Here is a 16,344-nt window from a genome sequence, read left to right as displayed (position 1 = left end):
ACCTCTATACGCGCGCTCTCACTCTCTCTCTTTATTCATTTTTCCTAAACTGAAAGACCACTCTCTCTATTCAGCAAAAAAAAAAAAAAGAAAGACCTCTCTCTCTCTCTCTCTCTCTCTCTCTCTCTTTCCCAAAAACGACCGACCCAGATTACTTCCTCACCGGTCCTTTCTTCACCGACCGATCCTTTCTTCACCGGCTACCCAGATCCTTTCCTCACCGGCCGATCCTTTCTTCACCGGCTACCCAGATCCTTTCTTTCTAAAAACTACCAACCTAGATCACTTCTTCACCGGGTCCTTTCTTCACCGGCCGATCCAGATCCTTTCTTCATCGGCCGATCCACGAACCAAGCTCCGGCGACGCAGATCCTTTCTTCACCGGCCGATCCACGAACCAAGCTCGACGACCCAGATCCTTTCTTCACCGGCCGATCCACGAACCAAGCTCCGGTGACCCATATCGTTTCTTCACCGGCGACCCATATCTCTCTGTTGGTTTGTCTGTGTGGGTTTGTTTGTGTGTAAGTGTGTTTCTATGTTGATTTATTTGTGTGGATGTATTTGTGTGCATCTGAGGAAAACAAGATGAGGAGCTGAGGTTGTTGTGCACAGAGAAGAGAGAGAAAAATTGGTGCGAACGGAAATTAGTAAAATAATATATACACATGCTATAGTACCCGTGTAAATTATACATGGGTTTACACAAGTTTACAAAGACTGATGTAGTGTGTTTTTTGTTTCAAAATGTGTAAAAATGATCAAAATGTGTATTTTACACATTTATGCACAATTATCCAAGAGCTGATGTGAATGCTCTAATGGTAACTTTATACCAACTTTATTTTTTATCCTCTCACTTTTCTTTTCAACCAAATAAAAGAGTTTTCCATCTCTCCATTTTTCTATCCTCCCAATCAAACACATACGAGAGAAAACTAAATCTTTTCTATCATTCCACTTTTCTATCCTCTCTCAATTTTCTATCCTCCCACTTTTCCATTCCTCCAACCAAACGGACCCTAAATGCTGGAAGCAAAGAAACAATGCCAAAGGACTTTGGTTTTTGGGCTCGCATACCCTTATTCTTTCGAGGTATAAGATGTCATGAATTTAAAATTTTAAACCTCAAATTTAACTAAACAACACGATTACCAAATAGATCATAGTCTGGGATACAAATCAATTAAGTTCCTCAAGCAACAGCTTCAAACTCAAACAAAATACATCTAGGAAATCTAAGGCATGCACTTCCTTGGCTAGGAATTAGGATCGAGGTCTCTGAAATGGTTATCCTGATTCCTGAACCATATACACAGAATAGAAAGGGCATATCTTTTCTGCACATGAAAATTTGACTTGGGAAATGATCCAATCCTGCACATGACATTATTCCCCTGAGGACTTTCAGGTTCAGCTATTATTTTTTACATAGATGGAGACAGTGACGACTGGTTCAAATATATATATATATATATATATAAAATGACTTGTCATATCATTTTTTTGAATATATACATGACATCCCATGGCTTGCGGGATTGGTAATGAGTTCATGCAACTTAATTACGTGTGGAATTATAAACAGCTCATGCACTTAAACTATCCCCATCTTCAGCTTCCAAAATGAGTTCAATGCATGATTGACACTTGGAGTCAAGAAGTCAATTGTACAATAGATATGTCTGTAAAACTAGCTTTATAGTTTATAATTCTATGAAAATCATTCTTACTAACCGAATTATATTGTCAAATAGAAAAGTTGAGTCACTTAACTAATGCCCTAGCATTATATTATTAGGAATGGTGGATCATTTTAAAATTATGTTGTTAAATTATTAAATTCATCATATCCTAATAGTTTAAGTTTTTGGAAGAATCGGTATAAAACTAGGTTAATGTTCTCTAAAGATTGTATGAGGGCAAGTTATTAGAGTTATGTAGGATTAAGTCGGGTGCAATGTAGGAAATGTCTCCACAACTTAAAAAGCTGGTGTTTGGTTTAAGAAGAATAAAAACAATTTTTCATGTTAAAGAAAGTTCAAGTTGAGAGGGAAAAAAAATGGTGTTGATGTTTATTTGAGAGAGGAACAAAATGTGTTTAATTTTATACTGTATTGCTTTTAATGTACTTTTTCACTTTTAGTTTTAGTTTTTTTATTCTATGTACCTTATGATTTTAAACTTTTTTTGTGAGGATGTGTTACTGCTAATAAAAAGAAATGTTAGGAGTAACTTTGTTATCTTTTCTTTTTTTCATATTTGATTATTTTTTGTAAAGTTGTTTAAACAAGTTGTATATATGGCCATTAAATATTTTGTATGATTAAAAGTATGTGTAGATTCTCATTTTAGTTACCACATATAATTGTAGGTTAGAGAAAGTTTGAACGAAAATTATATCCTTAATGGAAATGGAAGTTTCCTAGTTTGCTAGTAACCATCATTTAACATTTACAAAACAAAAGTCAACATCCCAGCTCCTCAAATTTACATAATCTTTATCCTATCAAACTATTTTATTTCCCGAGTTTTTAAACCTATGAAGGGTACTGAAAATGAAATACCTCTTCTTGTCGTTTTTTTTTTCCTTTCAAAAATTAGATATTACAAAGTGTGCTATTTTTTTTTTTTTTCTAATTCAGTATAAATTTAAAGAAAGAGATGAATTGTTAAAAAACAAAGTGTACAATATAAAAGTCAAAACTTCCTTAAAAAAAAAAAAAAAAAAAAAAAAAACAAGACCACGGTTTTTTGTGGATAATTAATTAGCGACAAGAAGTCCTAATTTTCCACTAATAAAACAAAGTCATTAAGAAATCAGTCATATGGACCATAAAATTCAAATCTTTATGATTCACTACAGTAGATTTTTTGTCTATATTTTCAATGATATTACATAAGCATCTTGGGGTGGTTGAGCATTTGAATGAGCATACACAAAAATAGTGCACTAAGTTCTTTAATTGATTAAGACTTTAATTTTCATAACTCCTACTCAAGTAATAAAACCCAGCCCACAGGACCAATTCAAAATCTATGCTAATAGTAATACTCCCATGTTCCAAAGTCTGGACAAAAGAAAATATACATTTTTGAGTTCATACTTTGAAGTCATAACTCATAACTCATAATATATAAGCTGGCCCTCGAACTCAACTACTCAATTGTTATTTGTTGTCTACATGTTGTAAGTTTGCAATTAATGAAGTATCTCACTTCTCACCACACGTGCACGTGATGACCATGATGATACGGGGTCCATATACTTCCAAGTTGCGGGCCAACTAGCTTTTTTAATTTGTACAAATATGAAAAATCCAACCTGCATTTCCCAATTTTCTTAATAGTAGTAATATATACACACACATATATATATATATATATATATTTGTTCTTTATCTCACTCGTGCAATATTGCAATTACATGCTTAACAGCTAGTTTGTCTTATTTCCTAACATTTCGTTTGTTTCAATGGAAAAATTTGTGTAAATATACTTTCGCTCTATTTGTTTCAATAAAAAACTTTATGTAAAGATAGTTTTTCATGTTTTTCAGTGTTTGGTAATATATAAAAAATGAGTTAAAGGAAAACAATCTTTGGTTAATAGAAAATGTATGTCTTATTTTTAAAAATTGTTTTCCATTAATTTTTTTTGGAAAACAATTCTATCTCACAACAAGCTAAATGAAGAAAGTTAAAAAATTGTTTTTTAACTCATTTAAGATTGCTACCAAACATAGAAAAATAAAATAATTTTATAGAAAATAATTTTTGGAAAATAAATCGTTTTCTTTGAAAACATTATCTTTAATTTCTTCTATTAATGGGTTCTAAACCTTACCCCCCATTCCTTTTTGGGATTACAGATTAGGCTTCTGTTTAAGCTCCATGGTTTTTTGAGGCAAATACATATGCACATACTCAAACAATCAAGAACAAAGTTTTTTTTTTTTTTTTTTTTTTTCCTGGGAAAAACTTTTTAATCTACATCATTCCTCTAGTTTTAACATAAGCTCACATGGGAAGCCTCTACTTAATCCAGATTTCAAATGGAGGTACAGCTAGCTACACCAATGTGGGAGAGCATAATACAATTAATAACCTAATTAAAATAATAATGGGATTTAATTTCTTCTGTTTTAATTCAATTCTAAAAAAATGCCAGGCGCTTTGGACCACACATGATTGGTATGTTTCCATGCTTTTGCTTTATTTTTGACAAATCTTTGTTTCGAAAATGATAAATTTAAGATAAACAATTACTAAAATTTAACACCATAAATGGAAAATGGAGACCACGTAGTATAGACTATAGAATCGAACTTAAACACAGTAAGATCAAGATGAATAATTATATAAAATATATATATACGTACGTAGCTAGTAGTCTAAAATAAAGGGATGGCATCTGACAAATTTAGTTGATTTTTTGTATGTGATAACTTTCAATGAAAGTGGTCCTTCGTCATAGACATGACTCTTATCTTTTAATATAAAGTATTGTCCAGAAACACAATTCAATCATTTGGCAATAAAATAATATAGATTACCAAACAAGGGGAAAAAGGAGAGTTTGAAATTCTAGCTGATAAGGAGACACATCACAATCTCTCCTAATAGTAAATGCCTGCATGGAATTTTAGACAGATCCACGGAAGAGATGAGAAAGATAACAGAAATCAAGGGTCAATCTTAAGATTCTAAATAATGCAAATCGATCATTAGAAGAAATTTTATTTTCTTAGAATGAAAAATCATCAAGTACGGAGCAATCTCAATAATGGTAGAGCTGGAAATTAATTTATGAAAGGGATCCTTTGTAATTGTTTTTACAAATATATCTGCCTTAGTTGAATAATTTCATTTTTTCATTAATCCTTGTAATTATGCTTAAAAACTTTTTAGGTTATAGTACTTTTTAGGTATTTATCCATATCAAGAGGCTTGCATAAATTTAATCAAAATCTCCTCTTCAACTAATTTGGGTAAAAATATCACTTACAAGTTACAAAAACCAAAATAATAATAATAACTAACAATAATAATTGGGCAACCTACTAAGTTATATAAGCCAATTATCAACCCAAATTCAGAGATTATTGTTTTTGTAACATACTTATTTTATTTGTTGTCTTTATTGATTATAACAACAATAAAAGAATGATATTTGAATCATGATTCTTCTTATAAAGGAGAACAAGCAATATCATTAAATTATAAGGCTCTTGACATTTAAATAAAATAGATTAAAGATAGATTGTTGTTTATGATAATAAAATAAAATGAAAAAAAAAAATTTGAAGTAATGAGATACAGCCTATAATTAAACTTAATGGACTTTTCATGTGAAATACGCACGAAGTCCACAAATATAATTATATATATTATATAAGCCTTAGGTAATGACTTTCATCTACTACACAAGATAATATTGTTTTTAATTTTTACCCTCCTAATAAGTCCCATATTTTAAGGGAGGTTACGACTTCCGAGTAAATATTCATTGGAAAGCTATATTTAGCTTTCATCACCAATGGTAATTGGAACATTATTTTTAACATCTAATTTTTTCTTGTTTAATCCAAAAGAATGAGTAATAATTTATTTAACTCCAAAAATTACAGAATTCTAAATTCAATTGGAGATTATTAATTAACATGTCCATCATAGAATTAAGTGGTGATGATCGAATCATATATGGAGAGATGAATAGAATATTGGATTTCTTTGATAACATTCGGTTAGTACATTTAATTTGAGTTTCTTTGAGAATTTAAATAATGTATAGAAACATATATTATGGTTCCCAACCAAAGAAAATTAAAAACCACATTTTATGGGATTTTGGCATGTGACAATCCATGTGATCCCTATTGAAAGTCACGCGTGACAAATATATATGGTCCCCTTTTCTTTGAGGGGTACCCTGAAAAATAGTGGAAGATAAACAGCACATGATATATAGATCTCAAAAATCTTTATCCTTGATTGAAATTAATACTTTTCTTTCTCACCATCGACAGTGCAACCAAGAATCTGTACGGGTGCTTTACATTTGCATGCAAAACAAAGGACAGTACATGCATCCATCCTGTTCATATTGAATAAAAGGACAGTCTTTGTAACAGTTTTAAATTACCTTTTTCAACTCGTAGCAATTTATATGACTTCACGTATATTATTTAAATAAATTACATGATTCATTAAAAAAATTATGTGACTAAAATTATGTATAGTGACCTCTTTAACAATCAATATGTAGTGGATTACAAGAAAATAATTTCAGACTGTTTGGAAGCATGTTTTTTCCATAATAAAATAGGCGGAGAGATCAACCATATTAATCATGGCCAGAAATCATAACAGCAAGGCGAAGACCAAGCAGCAATTATATAGAGGAATGATTTAAATTACGAACATATCCGTTAAAAATATCATGATAATGGGTCCGTTTGGATTAAGCTTATTGTTGCTGAAACTGAAAACTGAAAACTGAAAACACTGTAGCAAAATAATTTTTAAATGTGTGAAAAGTACCGTGAGACCCATTTTTAATATTTTTTAATGCGTGAACAGTATTGCTACAGTACATAAACAGTACTGCTACAATGCAAAACAGTAATTTTTGTCCACCAAAGTCAACTTATGCGGGCAGAAGAAAAAAAAAAAAAAACAAAGAAAACGCAACACCAAACGTGGACGCAGAAAAACGGGCAATCCAGACGCCCTCAATGTATACGTATAGATGACCTCTTAAATCGTCATGTAATGGATTGGAAGAAAATAATTTCAAATTACTTTGGAGGCATTTTTTTTCCATAATAAAATAGGCGGAGAGATCAACTATATTAATCATGGCCAGAAATCATAACAGCAAGGCGAAGACCGAGCAGCAATTATAGAGATGAATGATTTAAACTACGAACATATCTGTTAAAAATATCATGAGAGTTACCTATTGAACTAAAAAATAAGCTTAGTAAAGTGGCAGTACATTATGAAAGCACGATAAAGACTGAAATGAAACACACAGGCATAAAAGTGAAGAATTATTGCTTACTTTTTTTGGTTTTTATTGATAGAGAACTATTGCTTAATTACTTTCGGTATCGATGAGGGGACAAAAAACCATGACCCTCTTCAAATTTTGGATCTGAAGTGCTATTATAAATGGATAATGTTCATGCATGTGTCTTTAGTCTTAATCCTAGTAGACCACCACCACCACTAGACTTCTTTCTTGGATGCATTTTACATGCCAATTTCACAAAGTATTAATTTTGTGGATTTTGTGCTGAAATCGCTTTACAATGTGTGTGTACTTTGTATTTTGAACAAAAAGGAGGAAATTATAGAAACACCAAAAAGAAAATACTGAGTAATACCGGTGGAGAATGAATAAGTTGATTTAAGGACTTGTAATAACTATTCCGATCCTCTATCTCCCAACATTCATTGTTTTGATAATTAATACTGGTGGAGATTGAATGAATAAGTTAAGAGAGATTGAGTTGTTCAATCAAAACAATTGAAGGACATGGTGACTTCTTTTCAAGAATTTAATATATGGCAAATGGTACAAGTTGGACGGAATTGTTGACCAACTCTCTTTGTAAAGTATCTTCCTGAAACTTTGTTTTCGTCACTTTTTATCGTAAATTGGCACCTAATTACCTCGGGTTTATTTTAACTGTTGTGGTTTTTTTCCGGTAAATATTATTGTAAATTAATTGGCTTCTATACAAACGTTCATATGGTTGAGACTTGAGATAGCGAAAATTTTGTTACTAAATTATATGAGGGTAGTTGATTATAGTTTTCTGAACCTTGTTATGTTCAAAAATTTATGGAAGTGGTAGTAATTTTATGGCATAAGATTATATATGGGGACGTTGGGACTCATACACGAAACACAAAAAATATCCGTTTGACAATATCAATTAACATCACATCAAAAATTGACACTCAACAATAACAAATTATACGAAACACAAATCAGCTATAGTAATTTCATAATAATTCATAATCAAAGAAAAATGGAAAAGAGCCCCCAAAAAAAGCATCGAGTGGTAGTTTTTGTTAGTGCGATGACCAGTTGCTGACGTGGGGTATGAAAAAGAAGAGAAAAACTATTTTTATGTGAGAGAGAGAGAGAGAGACGGCAAGAATCTGAGCCATTAGCAATTGTGACTTTCTTTATGAGCCTTATGACGATGTCTATCCTATTGTAATTTTTTATTATACATGTAGCTTGTAATATGTTAGTAATCTTACTTTGGAAGCAAAACAACGAAGAAAAAATAAATAAATAAAAGAATAAGGATGTGCTTAGATACCGTTTATTTTGTTGAAATTGAAAAATTATTGCTGAAAGTATTGTAGATAAAAGTAAAAGTTAGTTGAATAGTATAATAGAGTTCATGAATAGTGCTAAAAGTAGAATGTGACCCATATATAGTAGCAAAAATAAACTGAATAGTGAAATAATTTTTAATTTTCATTCTAACCCAAACGCATACTAAAAAGAAGAAGATCATGCTTTATGTCTCGCTTAAGCTAGCCTAAGGTCGCTCAACCGAAGCTATAGGACATTGAGATTGCCAATAGGGAAACCAAGGGTGCAAATCAACACTTAGTGAGCCGGCTTGATCAAGCGTATAGCGAGATTCAAGCGGTTGACAAGCAGGCACGAGCAAGTACAGGTGGGCTAGAGCATGAGCTAGCTCAATGGCCGCACAAGTAATGTACTAATATCTTACTGTCAAAAAAAAAAATGTACTAATAAGGCATGCTCGAGCAAGACGATTGTAGAAACTATTTTCTAAAAAATTTTGGAGGAAAATATCGGAAATGAGTCTTTTGAATTTCAAATGGCTTGTAACAACCAATGCAACATTTTAGAGGGCATTAGAAGGCTTGTTTCATCAAAAGTGGCATTTTAAATGTGACTTTTCAAGGGAAACTCTTAATTGTGTATAAATAGTGTACCATATTCACAAAATTAGAGCAATATAATAGTTTTTTTCTTTTCTTTTAGAAGCATATACAAATCTTGTGAGTGTAACTCGCCACTGGAGAGAAATTCACAGGATTCTTTAAGATTGTTACTAGTAGAATTTGGGCTTAGTCGTAGCCTAGAGGTGATTTTTCTGGAACCTTCTAGCAAACTTAAAGATAGCAAATGTATTCATCATGCCTCTCAATCTTTTATTTTTATTTTATTTTTTTATAATCCCCAATATATCTTGTTGACAAACACCCGCACACAATTAGACGTGGAGTGATCGATCTAATGTTTTGTGGAGAGAACGCAGCAAAGGTGTGGTGGTGTTATGGGAGTGGGTGATGAAAGATTTGATTTTTTTTTTTGTGTGGATGGATCTTATTTTTGTTGGGGAAAACAAAAGATATGATTTTTTTTTGGGGGGAGGGGGGGGGGGGTATGTTGTTGGTTTTCAAGCTATTTTCAAATTCTTGTCACTGACTACTACATTAAACTCATCGATCTTAAAATATTTAGACTAAAGTGCACTTTTGACCCTTAAAGTTTAAAGTTTTTTTCATTCCGACTATTTAAGTTTTCAAATTTTTATTTTAGCCATCATGTTTGATTCAATTTTCTGTTTGGCCCTTTACGTTTTAAACTTTTTATTTTCAAATATAAATGACCAATATAAAAATAAATTAAAAATGAATGGTATGAAAATTTTGAAACGTAAAAGTTAAAATTGAAACCACCTCAACATTCCAAAAGTGCAATTTAGTCAAATATTTACTACCAACCACCACTGATGACCTTGTCAGAGGCCACCACTGCCAGTCAGCTATGATTGGTGGTGTTCAGTGGGTGAACAACCATACCTATATATATATCAGAACTTAAAATTATGTTCAATTTTGGACGGACCAAATTGTCATGCATTCTTACATATTATAAGCTTAACCTCAACAGCATTGTTCAAAAGTATGATCCCATGCATGGTTACAAATTTTAAATTATCGGCCGTTTGTTATATTTGTTGTAATGTTGTTCAGGAGATATATATAATTATCCTAAAGATTTGCAGCCATATGTCAGAGACTAAGTTAGTATTGATTAAAACCAAAATTACCAGAAATTCAAAATGTAAATATAAAGCTAATAACAGGATCATCATGCATACTCTAAATTATAGAGTAAAAACAAAATACATAGATTCTCTGTGAATTGGACTAGGTTGCAGTCTCGGCTCTCATTGCATATAGAAATGCATAATTAGATTACAAGAGCTTCAGATATAGAAGAAAACGAAATGTAATCTATTAGTTAATCTTTTTCTTTTCTTTTCTTTTTTTGTACTGGAGCATGCTAAATGTTAAAACAAAGCTTTTTCTTTGCCTCTCAAGTTGCCCTTAGATTATATTATTGTATTCTTCTTCTTCTTCTTCTTCTTCTTCTTCTTCTTTTGCAGTTTTAACTCCATTACTTTGAGCTTGAGTCTGTGTCTCTCTGAGAGCAGAGAATAGCATCAATTGCATCCTTTACTTGAGAAATATCAGGAGCTTTTCCACCTTGAACCGGCCAAAATTCATCTGTTGCCAACACCTGAAACCAAAAGAAAAAAAAAAAAAGTCATATATACGTTTTCAATGATTTGAGGCCTTGGATTTGAGAGTAAAAATGGCTTTAAGTCACACACCTTTACTTGAAGTTGAAGAAACTTGACATAACTAATGGCTTTTTCTAACATGGTAACAAGATCAACCTGTGTGAGGCAAAAATAAAAATTAGATAGAAGAATTTAATAGAAACCCAACATTCCAAGATAGTGAAAAGTTTCTGTTATGAGGTCTAAAGTAAAGAAGCAAGAATACAGAAAATGGGAAGTAGTAATGAAAATGCTCATCACCTTGGAACCATTAGGTACAAGTTCTTGTAGTACTTTAAGCCGCTCGCTAATCCTCTCTCTTCGATTCTGAAAGACAAACTTTCTTTCAGTACCACTTATTGATTTTGCTTAATTTGCACTCAAACTATATGTATGGATATATATCAGGTTAACTTAGGATTGAGGCAAACCTTGGCAGCAATACTTTGCGGGTCTTTTGACGAACTTGACTTTGGCTTTGGCTTCTTATTTGCATTGGCGAATTGCTTCTTTGAAGCTTGTGTGCTCTCTCCCTTCAAAAAAAAAAAAAAAAAAGTCACTAAGTTAGACCATTTATGTCTACAACCCTATACCAAAGGCAAAGATTGACAGAAATTATTAAGGTATTCATAGAGTAACTAAACGTGTTACTCTCTCATTTTGCATGAATTATGGTTCCATTATGAAGTTATTAGTGGGACCAAATTGAACTCCCAAAATGCTGAATAATTATTGCTAATTATATGTGTAGTGCAAGGCAAAATTGAAGAAAAATTACCATATGGAGCCGCTTGTGGAAGCTTGTTTCATGTGTTCCAGACTCTTGGATGCTATCAGTGTCCACAGGTTCTTCTGAGTATAACCATCCATATGCACCATCCTCATGCTGGTTTTCTTTTGTAGTGGTACTAGTGATGGAGCTGTAATTGCTAGCTGTCTGAAAACAATTGAACTCTACCAATAGGCGAGGCTCACTGCTGCATTTCGAGCTAATTTCAGTCCGTTGGTAACTCTGGTCACTGAAATTACCCTCCCACATTGAGTACTCTTCTTTGTGATTATTAGTTTTCAAGAAACTGTTCTGAGAAGAACGTTCAGTTTGCTCGAAGCTAAGCAAAGATTCACAAGTACTATGCATAAAATTACCACTACCATACCCGTTTTTGAAGTTTATCAAGGAGTGAGCTTCTTCATGAGCTGGTTGATAATTTGTTGGCCTAAACACAAACGCATTAGAATTCATGCCAACATTCTTGACAAACCCAGTACTCTCCAACCCGGCTACTTCTTGAAGAGCCACCTTGTTGCATTCATCATCATCAACTGCATAATTAGGTCCCGGTGAGGAAAGGTCTGGGACTAATTGATGAACTGAGCCCATGCATGAATCATGTAGCATTCGGTCCTTGGCAAGAGCCATTGAGAAAGACAGTATATATGAATGAACTAGCTAGAATTGGAGCTACTAAGGCCAGTTCAAGCAGACAGGCAAGATTTAGAATGACTAGAACTGTGGGAGGGCCTATTTGTAGAAACTTATAAACTAAATACAATAGGTGTTTTACACCGTATTATATTAATGGTGATGGAATTTATTGTATTGTATTTTAAACTAACAAAGATCAATTATAAAAATCATGACTGATAGTAGTTAGAAAGTCTTAATGGTCATGGAAAGCGTGTAAAATTATAGATGTCATGAAATTGCTAACCATTATACAATTAGTTTTTGTATTGGGATTGTTAGCTGGCAGAAGAAAATAGATTGGAGATTAATTAAAAAAAAAATTGAGAGTAAACTAGCAAAAAGCTCGGCGGATCTTTTGGTATCCCACGTCTTCACTGAGATTCCAATCTTGTAAATTAGTCTCACTTTCGGGAACCTGGACCAATTTGCAGGATACTTCCTCCATTGTTTCCTTCTTGCTTGGGCACGTGGACACCTACTCTTTTAATACTATATGTTACATTCTGTGTGTAGGGGTGTAGCTGGTCATGGATATTTTTCATGGTTATGAATTGTTTTAATGGATTCATGGTTATGGCTACTGCATTCAGAAGAGTGAATTGTATCCAAGTTTAAGCGCATCTTCTGCAGAAGATGCTTTTGCCTACAGAACTCTCACATGTTTGCCTGATTTTTTTTTTTTTTTGGAATAGATAGAATAGGAAACTAAAATCACTAAGACAACTATATGATATGCAGTTATATATCATATCCTTGCTGGGACAATCTTACAATAGGATTATTACCAAGTTTATATATTTCTTCTTTTTTATATAACGAAAGGAAAAGCTGTGAATTGATGTTCTATCATGTTAAATTTTGAATGAAAGAATTGTTAAAAATGTGAAGGTAACTTAAGCAATTTTTAAATGGATAATGTTTATTTCACACTTATTATTGCACATAAATGTACATGTACTCACACTTGTTATTGCACACAAACAATATACAAGTATTAATCCTTTTTTCAAATAGTGAGATATCACACTCGAACTTATCTAATAAGTCTATTATAATATAATGTTTTATTGAAATTCAAATCCATAATTGTTGCAATTGAGAAGAGAACACTTGAGGGGACTCCAATTGAGGGTTTTTTTTTAATGGAATCCAATTGAGTAATTAATATAACATATACAAATATCACTTAATTCAAAAGATTAAAACTATAAATTTGAACCAAATTATATTATATTAATCACCCACTTTTGTCATTTTGTTCAATTAATGTTGTAGAGTATTCCCAACAATAACAAATGTGAATGCTCCATCGGTCGTGAGTTGAGTTCTCTCCTTATAAATTATTAAAAAAAAAAAATGCCACCTGACAAGAAAGCATAGGGTAGAAGCTTCTACCCCCGCGTTTTGTAGTGAAGTACTGTAATAAGTCTCCATTTAACTAATACAGTACATCACTAATAATATTTAATTCATGTTCCAAACTATTTGATCTCACCAAATCAAGCACCTTCAATCCCTCATGAGTTATAACTCAAAGATAAAGATTATCATCAAAATATGTATTCATATATAATTACTGAATATACATAAACCGAAATAAGGAGCCATGAAACAAAGATATGTATCGATCATCATGATAGGAATTTGGTCCATATTTCATTGAGCACTTAAAGAAATAATTGGATGGTGTAAACTCCATTGATGTGAAGTAGTGTTGACAATCAAAATCGTTCATTGTTATTTGTTAAACCTAGTACTGGTATATTGAAGGTTGTTTGCTAGGATCTACGTGCGATGCATGGTATCGTGGAAGAGAGTAACTATCAGTGAAAAAGCACTTGGAACATGATAAACAACTTAACAAGATGAAACCTTATGTTGCATGATGCAAAATGTCCACATACAGACCATAAAAACTTAAAAACTATAAATGATCAACCAGTTTCACTTCTTGAAATCAAAATATGGAAGTCGATCGGGACTTTATTGTAACTTTGTAGGTGCAAGGCTTTAAGAAATGACATGTGCATTGAGGTTTGTATAAATGCAACAAAAGAACACTCACTCAGTTTTGTGGACAAATGACACCTTAAAGTTTGTATAAATGTATAAGAATATTTTTGGGATAAATAAATAAATATTCCACTAACCACCAAGCCTAGATGCCTCAGTGGTACCCGGAACCTTACGTGTCCGCTAACTCGGGGGTTCGATCCCCCACAATAACAAATTACCCAGCCAAAAAAAAAAAATATATATATATATATATATATGTACAGTTTCACAAATGCAATAATTTAATTAGGTTTCTGGATTAAATTTAAACACATAATTATATTGAATTTAATTCTCATTAGGAAAGATAATTACTATATGCATTGCATTAGTCAATGTAACCATGTGTTTGAATTTGATTTGGGAACCTTAGATACTTTACATAAGCAATTTCCTTTATGAAACCTTAAGGGTAGGAGTGTCATTGCCTCAATATAGCATTTGGAAAGCATCAATTCATGAACTTAAATATAGTAACTATGAGTGATGAAAACAACTAATTAACACTCATAAAACGTGATGGATCCATATGGTCATGGATCCATCACATTTTATCCACCACTCACAATCAATTATTTTAATACTTATAAAATTTACCGTGAAAAAAGTTGTCTGCCACATTATTTGGTGAAACTTCAAGTAACATCAATCTAATTTATACCCAAAAAAAATTAAAATAAATAAATACTAAATAAAACATATATATATATATATAGTTCAGTGGTTTCGAAGAGGATCAATAGGTGAGTATGATGTGTGCTATGATGTTTTCTGAGATGATATTTTTTTTGTTTGTTCTGAATGAGTGAGCAAATTAACTGTCGTTATCAGTTACCGACGCCGACTATAAATTCCTTCCTTCCACAGCTTCCAGTACAACCACCACTTTGACTTTATATCAATATTAGTATCTTTATTAAACGATATAATCATAGATTTAAATACTAAATAGTAAATAGGCATGCACTACTGAACGTTAGCAAACTATATATTAATATGATGCAAGCAAACCCTTTTTAAAATACCCCTATAGCCGTATAGAGCCAAAACTTGCTTCACTCTACTTAGACACAAACCGAATCAAATTAAACATTGCTTATAGTCAATAACTTGTAGTAATAAATTAATAATTACTATATTTAAACTTTGGCTGCATATTCAAACTTTTGGTGGCATATAAGAACAGTTAAATACAATACTATATCATTTATTAGTATGTTAATGTTAGCTCGGCTTATAAGAATACCAACATCAGTCCATGCAAAATTATGTAAGAACACAGGATTGCTATACTGACACTAATAATTTTCCTTTAGTTTTATTTTATTCTTTCTTTACATATTCCGATGATGAAGAAAAACAATGAATGGTGATTGTTATGTGTAAAAAAATAGAAAAAAAAAATTTTTAAAAATCAATAAAAATTACTTCCTCTGTCCCAGTTTATTTGTTCTCTATTCCATTTTTGAATGTCCCAAAATATTATTCTGTTTCTAAAAATAAAATTATTAATTTACTAATGTTCTTATTATACCCCTACTTTATTTTCAAAACTATTTGAAAAGAAAACTAACAAATATTTTAAAAAATCAATCTAATTGGAGCACCTTTTTAGTTGCCTCATTAAGAATGACTATTTCAAAAAAAGCTAATAAATTTATTTAAAAGTAATTTTGTAAACTTATACATTTTAATGAGGTAGACAAGACAATAAATAATGTTCTCTTAAAAAGTTTGACTTTTCAAACAGGACAAACAAATTAGGACGGAGGGAGTAATATTTAATTAAATCTAGTATAAAATACATAATCTGATGTGAGGTGTTTTGAAAAGTGAATATACAAAATAGAAAAAGTAAGTTCTTAGACTAAAATAGATAAGAATTTTTGCACAAGATATACGAATATTGCTCTAAAATCTCTTATTCTCAAATAATAAATTTGGAATTCCAACCTCAGATATCCATCAAATAAAAAAATACTCCTATATTATTTACTATTTAGACAAAAATATATATGTCATTTACTGCCCCAATGAAGATTATCATCCACATGTTTTGTTGTCCAGACAAGAAGAATTGAATAGGGTGATGAAGCAGCAAGCTGGCATTGACAGAGGAACTCTATCCCTTGTTTTAAGGAGCTTTGAGTTATTCCTCTAATGATGAACTTGGCAACCCTTACCACAA

The 16,344-nt window shown here is 31.8% G+C and overlaps 1 protein-coding gene across 2 annotated transcripts; it reads right to left on the bottom strand.

Moving 5' to 3' along the window:
• Nucleotides 1-10,161: 10,161 nt before the first annotated feature.
• Nucleotides 10,162-12,156, bottom strand: LOC126707292 (putative transcription factor bHLH086). 2 transcript variants are annotated; one of them, XM_050406890.1, is made up of 6 exons: nucleotides 11,791-12,156; nucleotides 11,412-11,652; nucleotides 11,065-11,166; nucleotides 10,895-10,960; nucleotides 10,685-10,750; nucleotides 10,162-10,590 (listed from the first exon to the last, which is right to left on the bottom strand). In XM_050406890.1, exons 1-6 carry the CDS (start codon nucleotides 12,051-12,053, stop codon nucleotides 10,468-10,470), a joined length of 861 nt encoding a protein of 286 aa, XP_050262847.1. In that variant the 5' UTR covers nucleotides 12,054-12,156; the 3' UTR covers nucleotides 10,162-10,467. The 2 variants fall into 2 exon arrangements, with proteins under 2 accessions (XP_050262847.1, XP_050262846.1); XM_050406889.1 differs by having other exon boundaries at nucleotides 11,412-12,156.
• Nucleotides 12,157-16,344: the final 4,188 nt, after the last annotated feature.

This window comes from Quercus robur, chromosome 11 (genome assembly GCF_932294415.1).
Source record: "Quercus robur chromosome 11, dhQueRobu3.1, whole genome shotgun sequence".
NCBI classification, from domain to species: domain Eukaryota; kingdom Viridiplantae; phylum Streptophyta; class Magnoliopsida; order Fagales; family Fagaceae; genus Quercus; species Quercus robur.
Note: the sequence above shows the minus strand (reverse complement) of the source record. Positions and strands in the feature narration are given on the sequence as shown.

Coding starts and splice junctions, on each gene's coding strand:
- LOC126707292 (XM_050406889.1), bottom strand. CDS start 12,053: ATGGCTCTTGCCAAGGACCGAATGCTACATGATTCATGCATGGGCTCA. Junction 11,167..11,411: donor TCCACAAGCGGCTCCATATG/GTAATTTTTCTT, acceptor TTTTTTTTGAAG/GGAGAGAGCACACAAGCTTC. Junction 10,591..10,684: donor TTCTTCAACTTCAAGTAAAG/GTGTGTGACTTA, acceptor TTTTGGTTTCAG/GTGTTGGCAACAGATGAATT.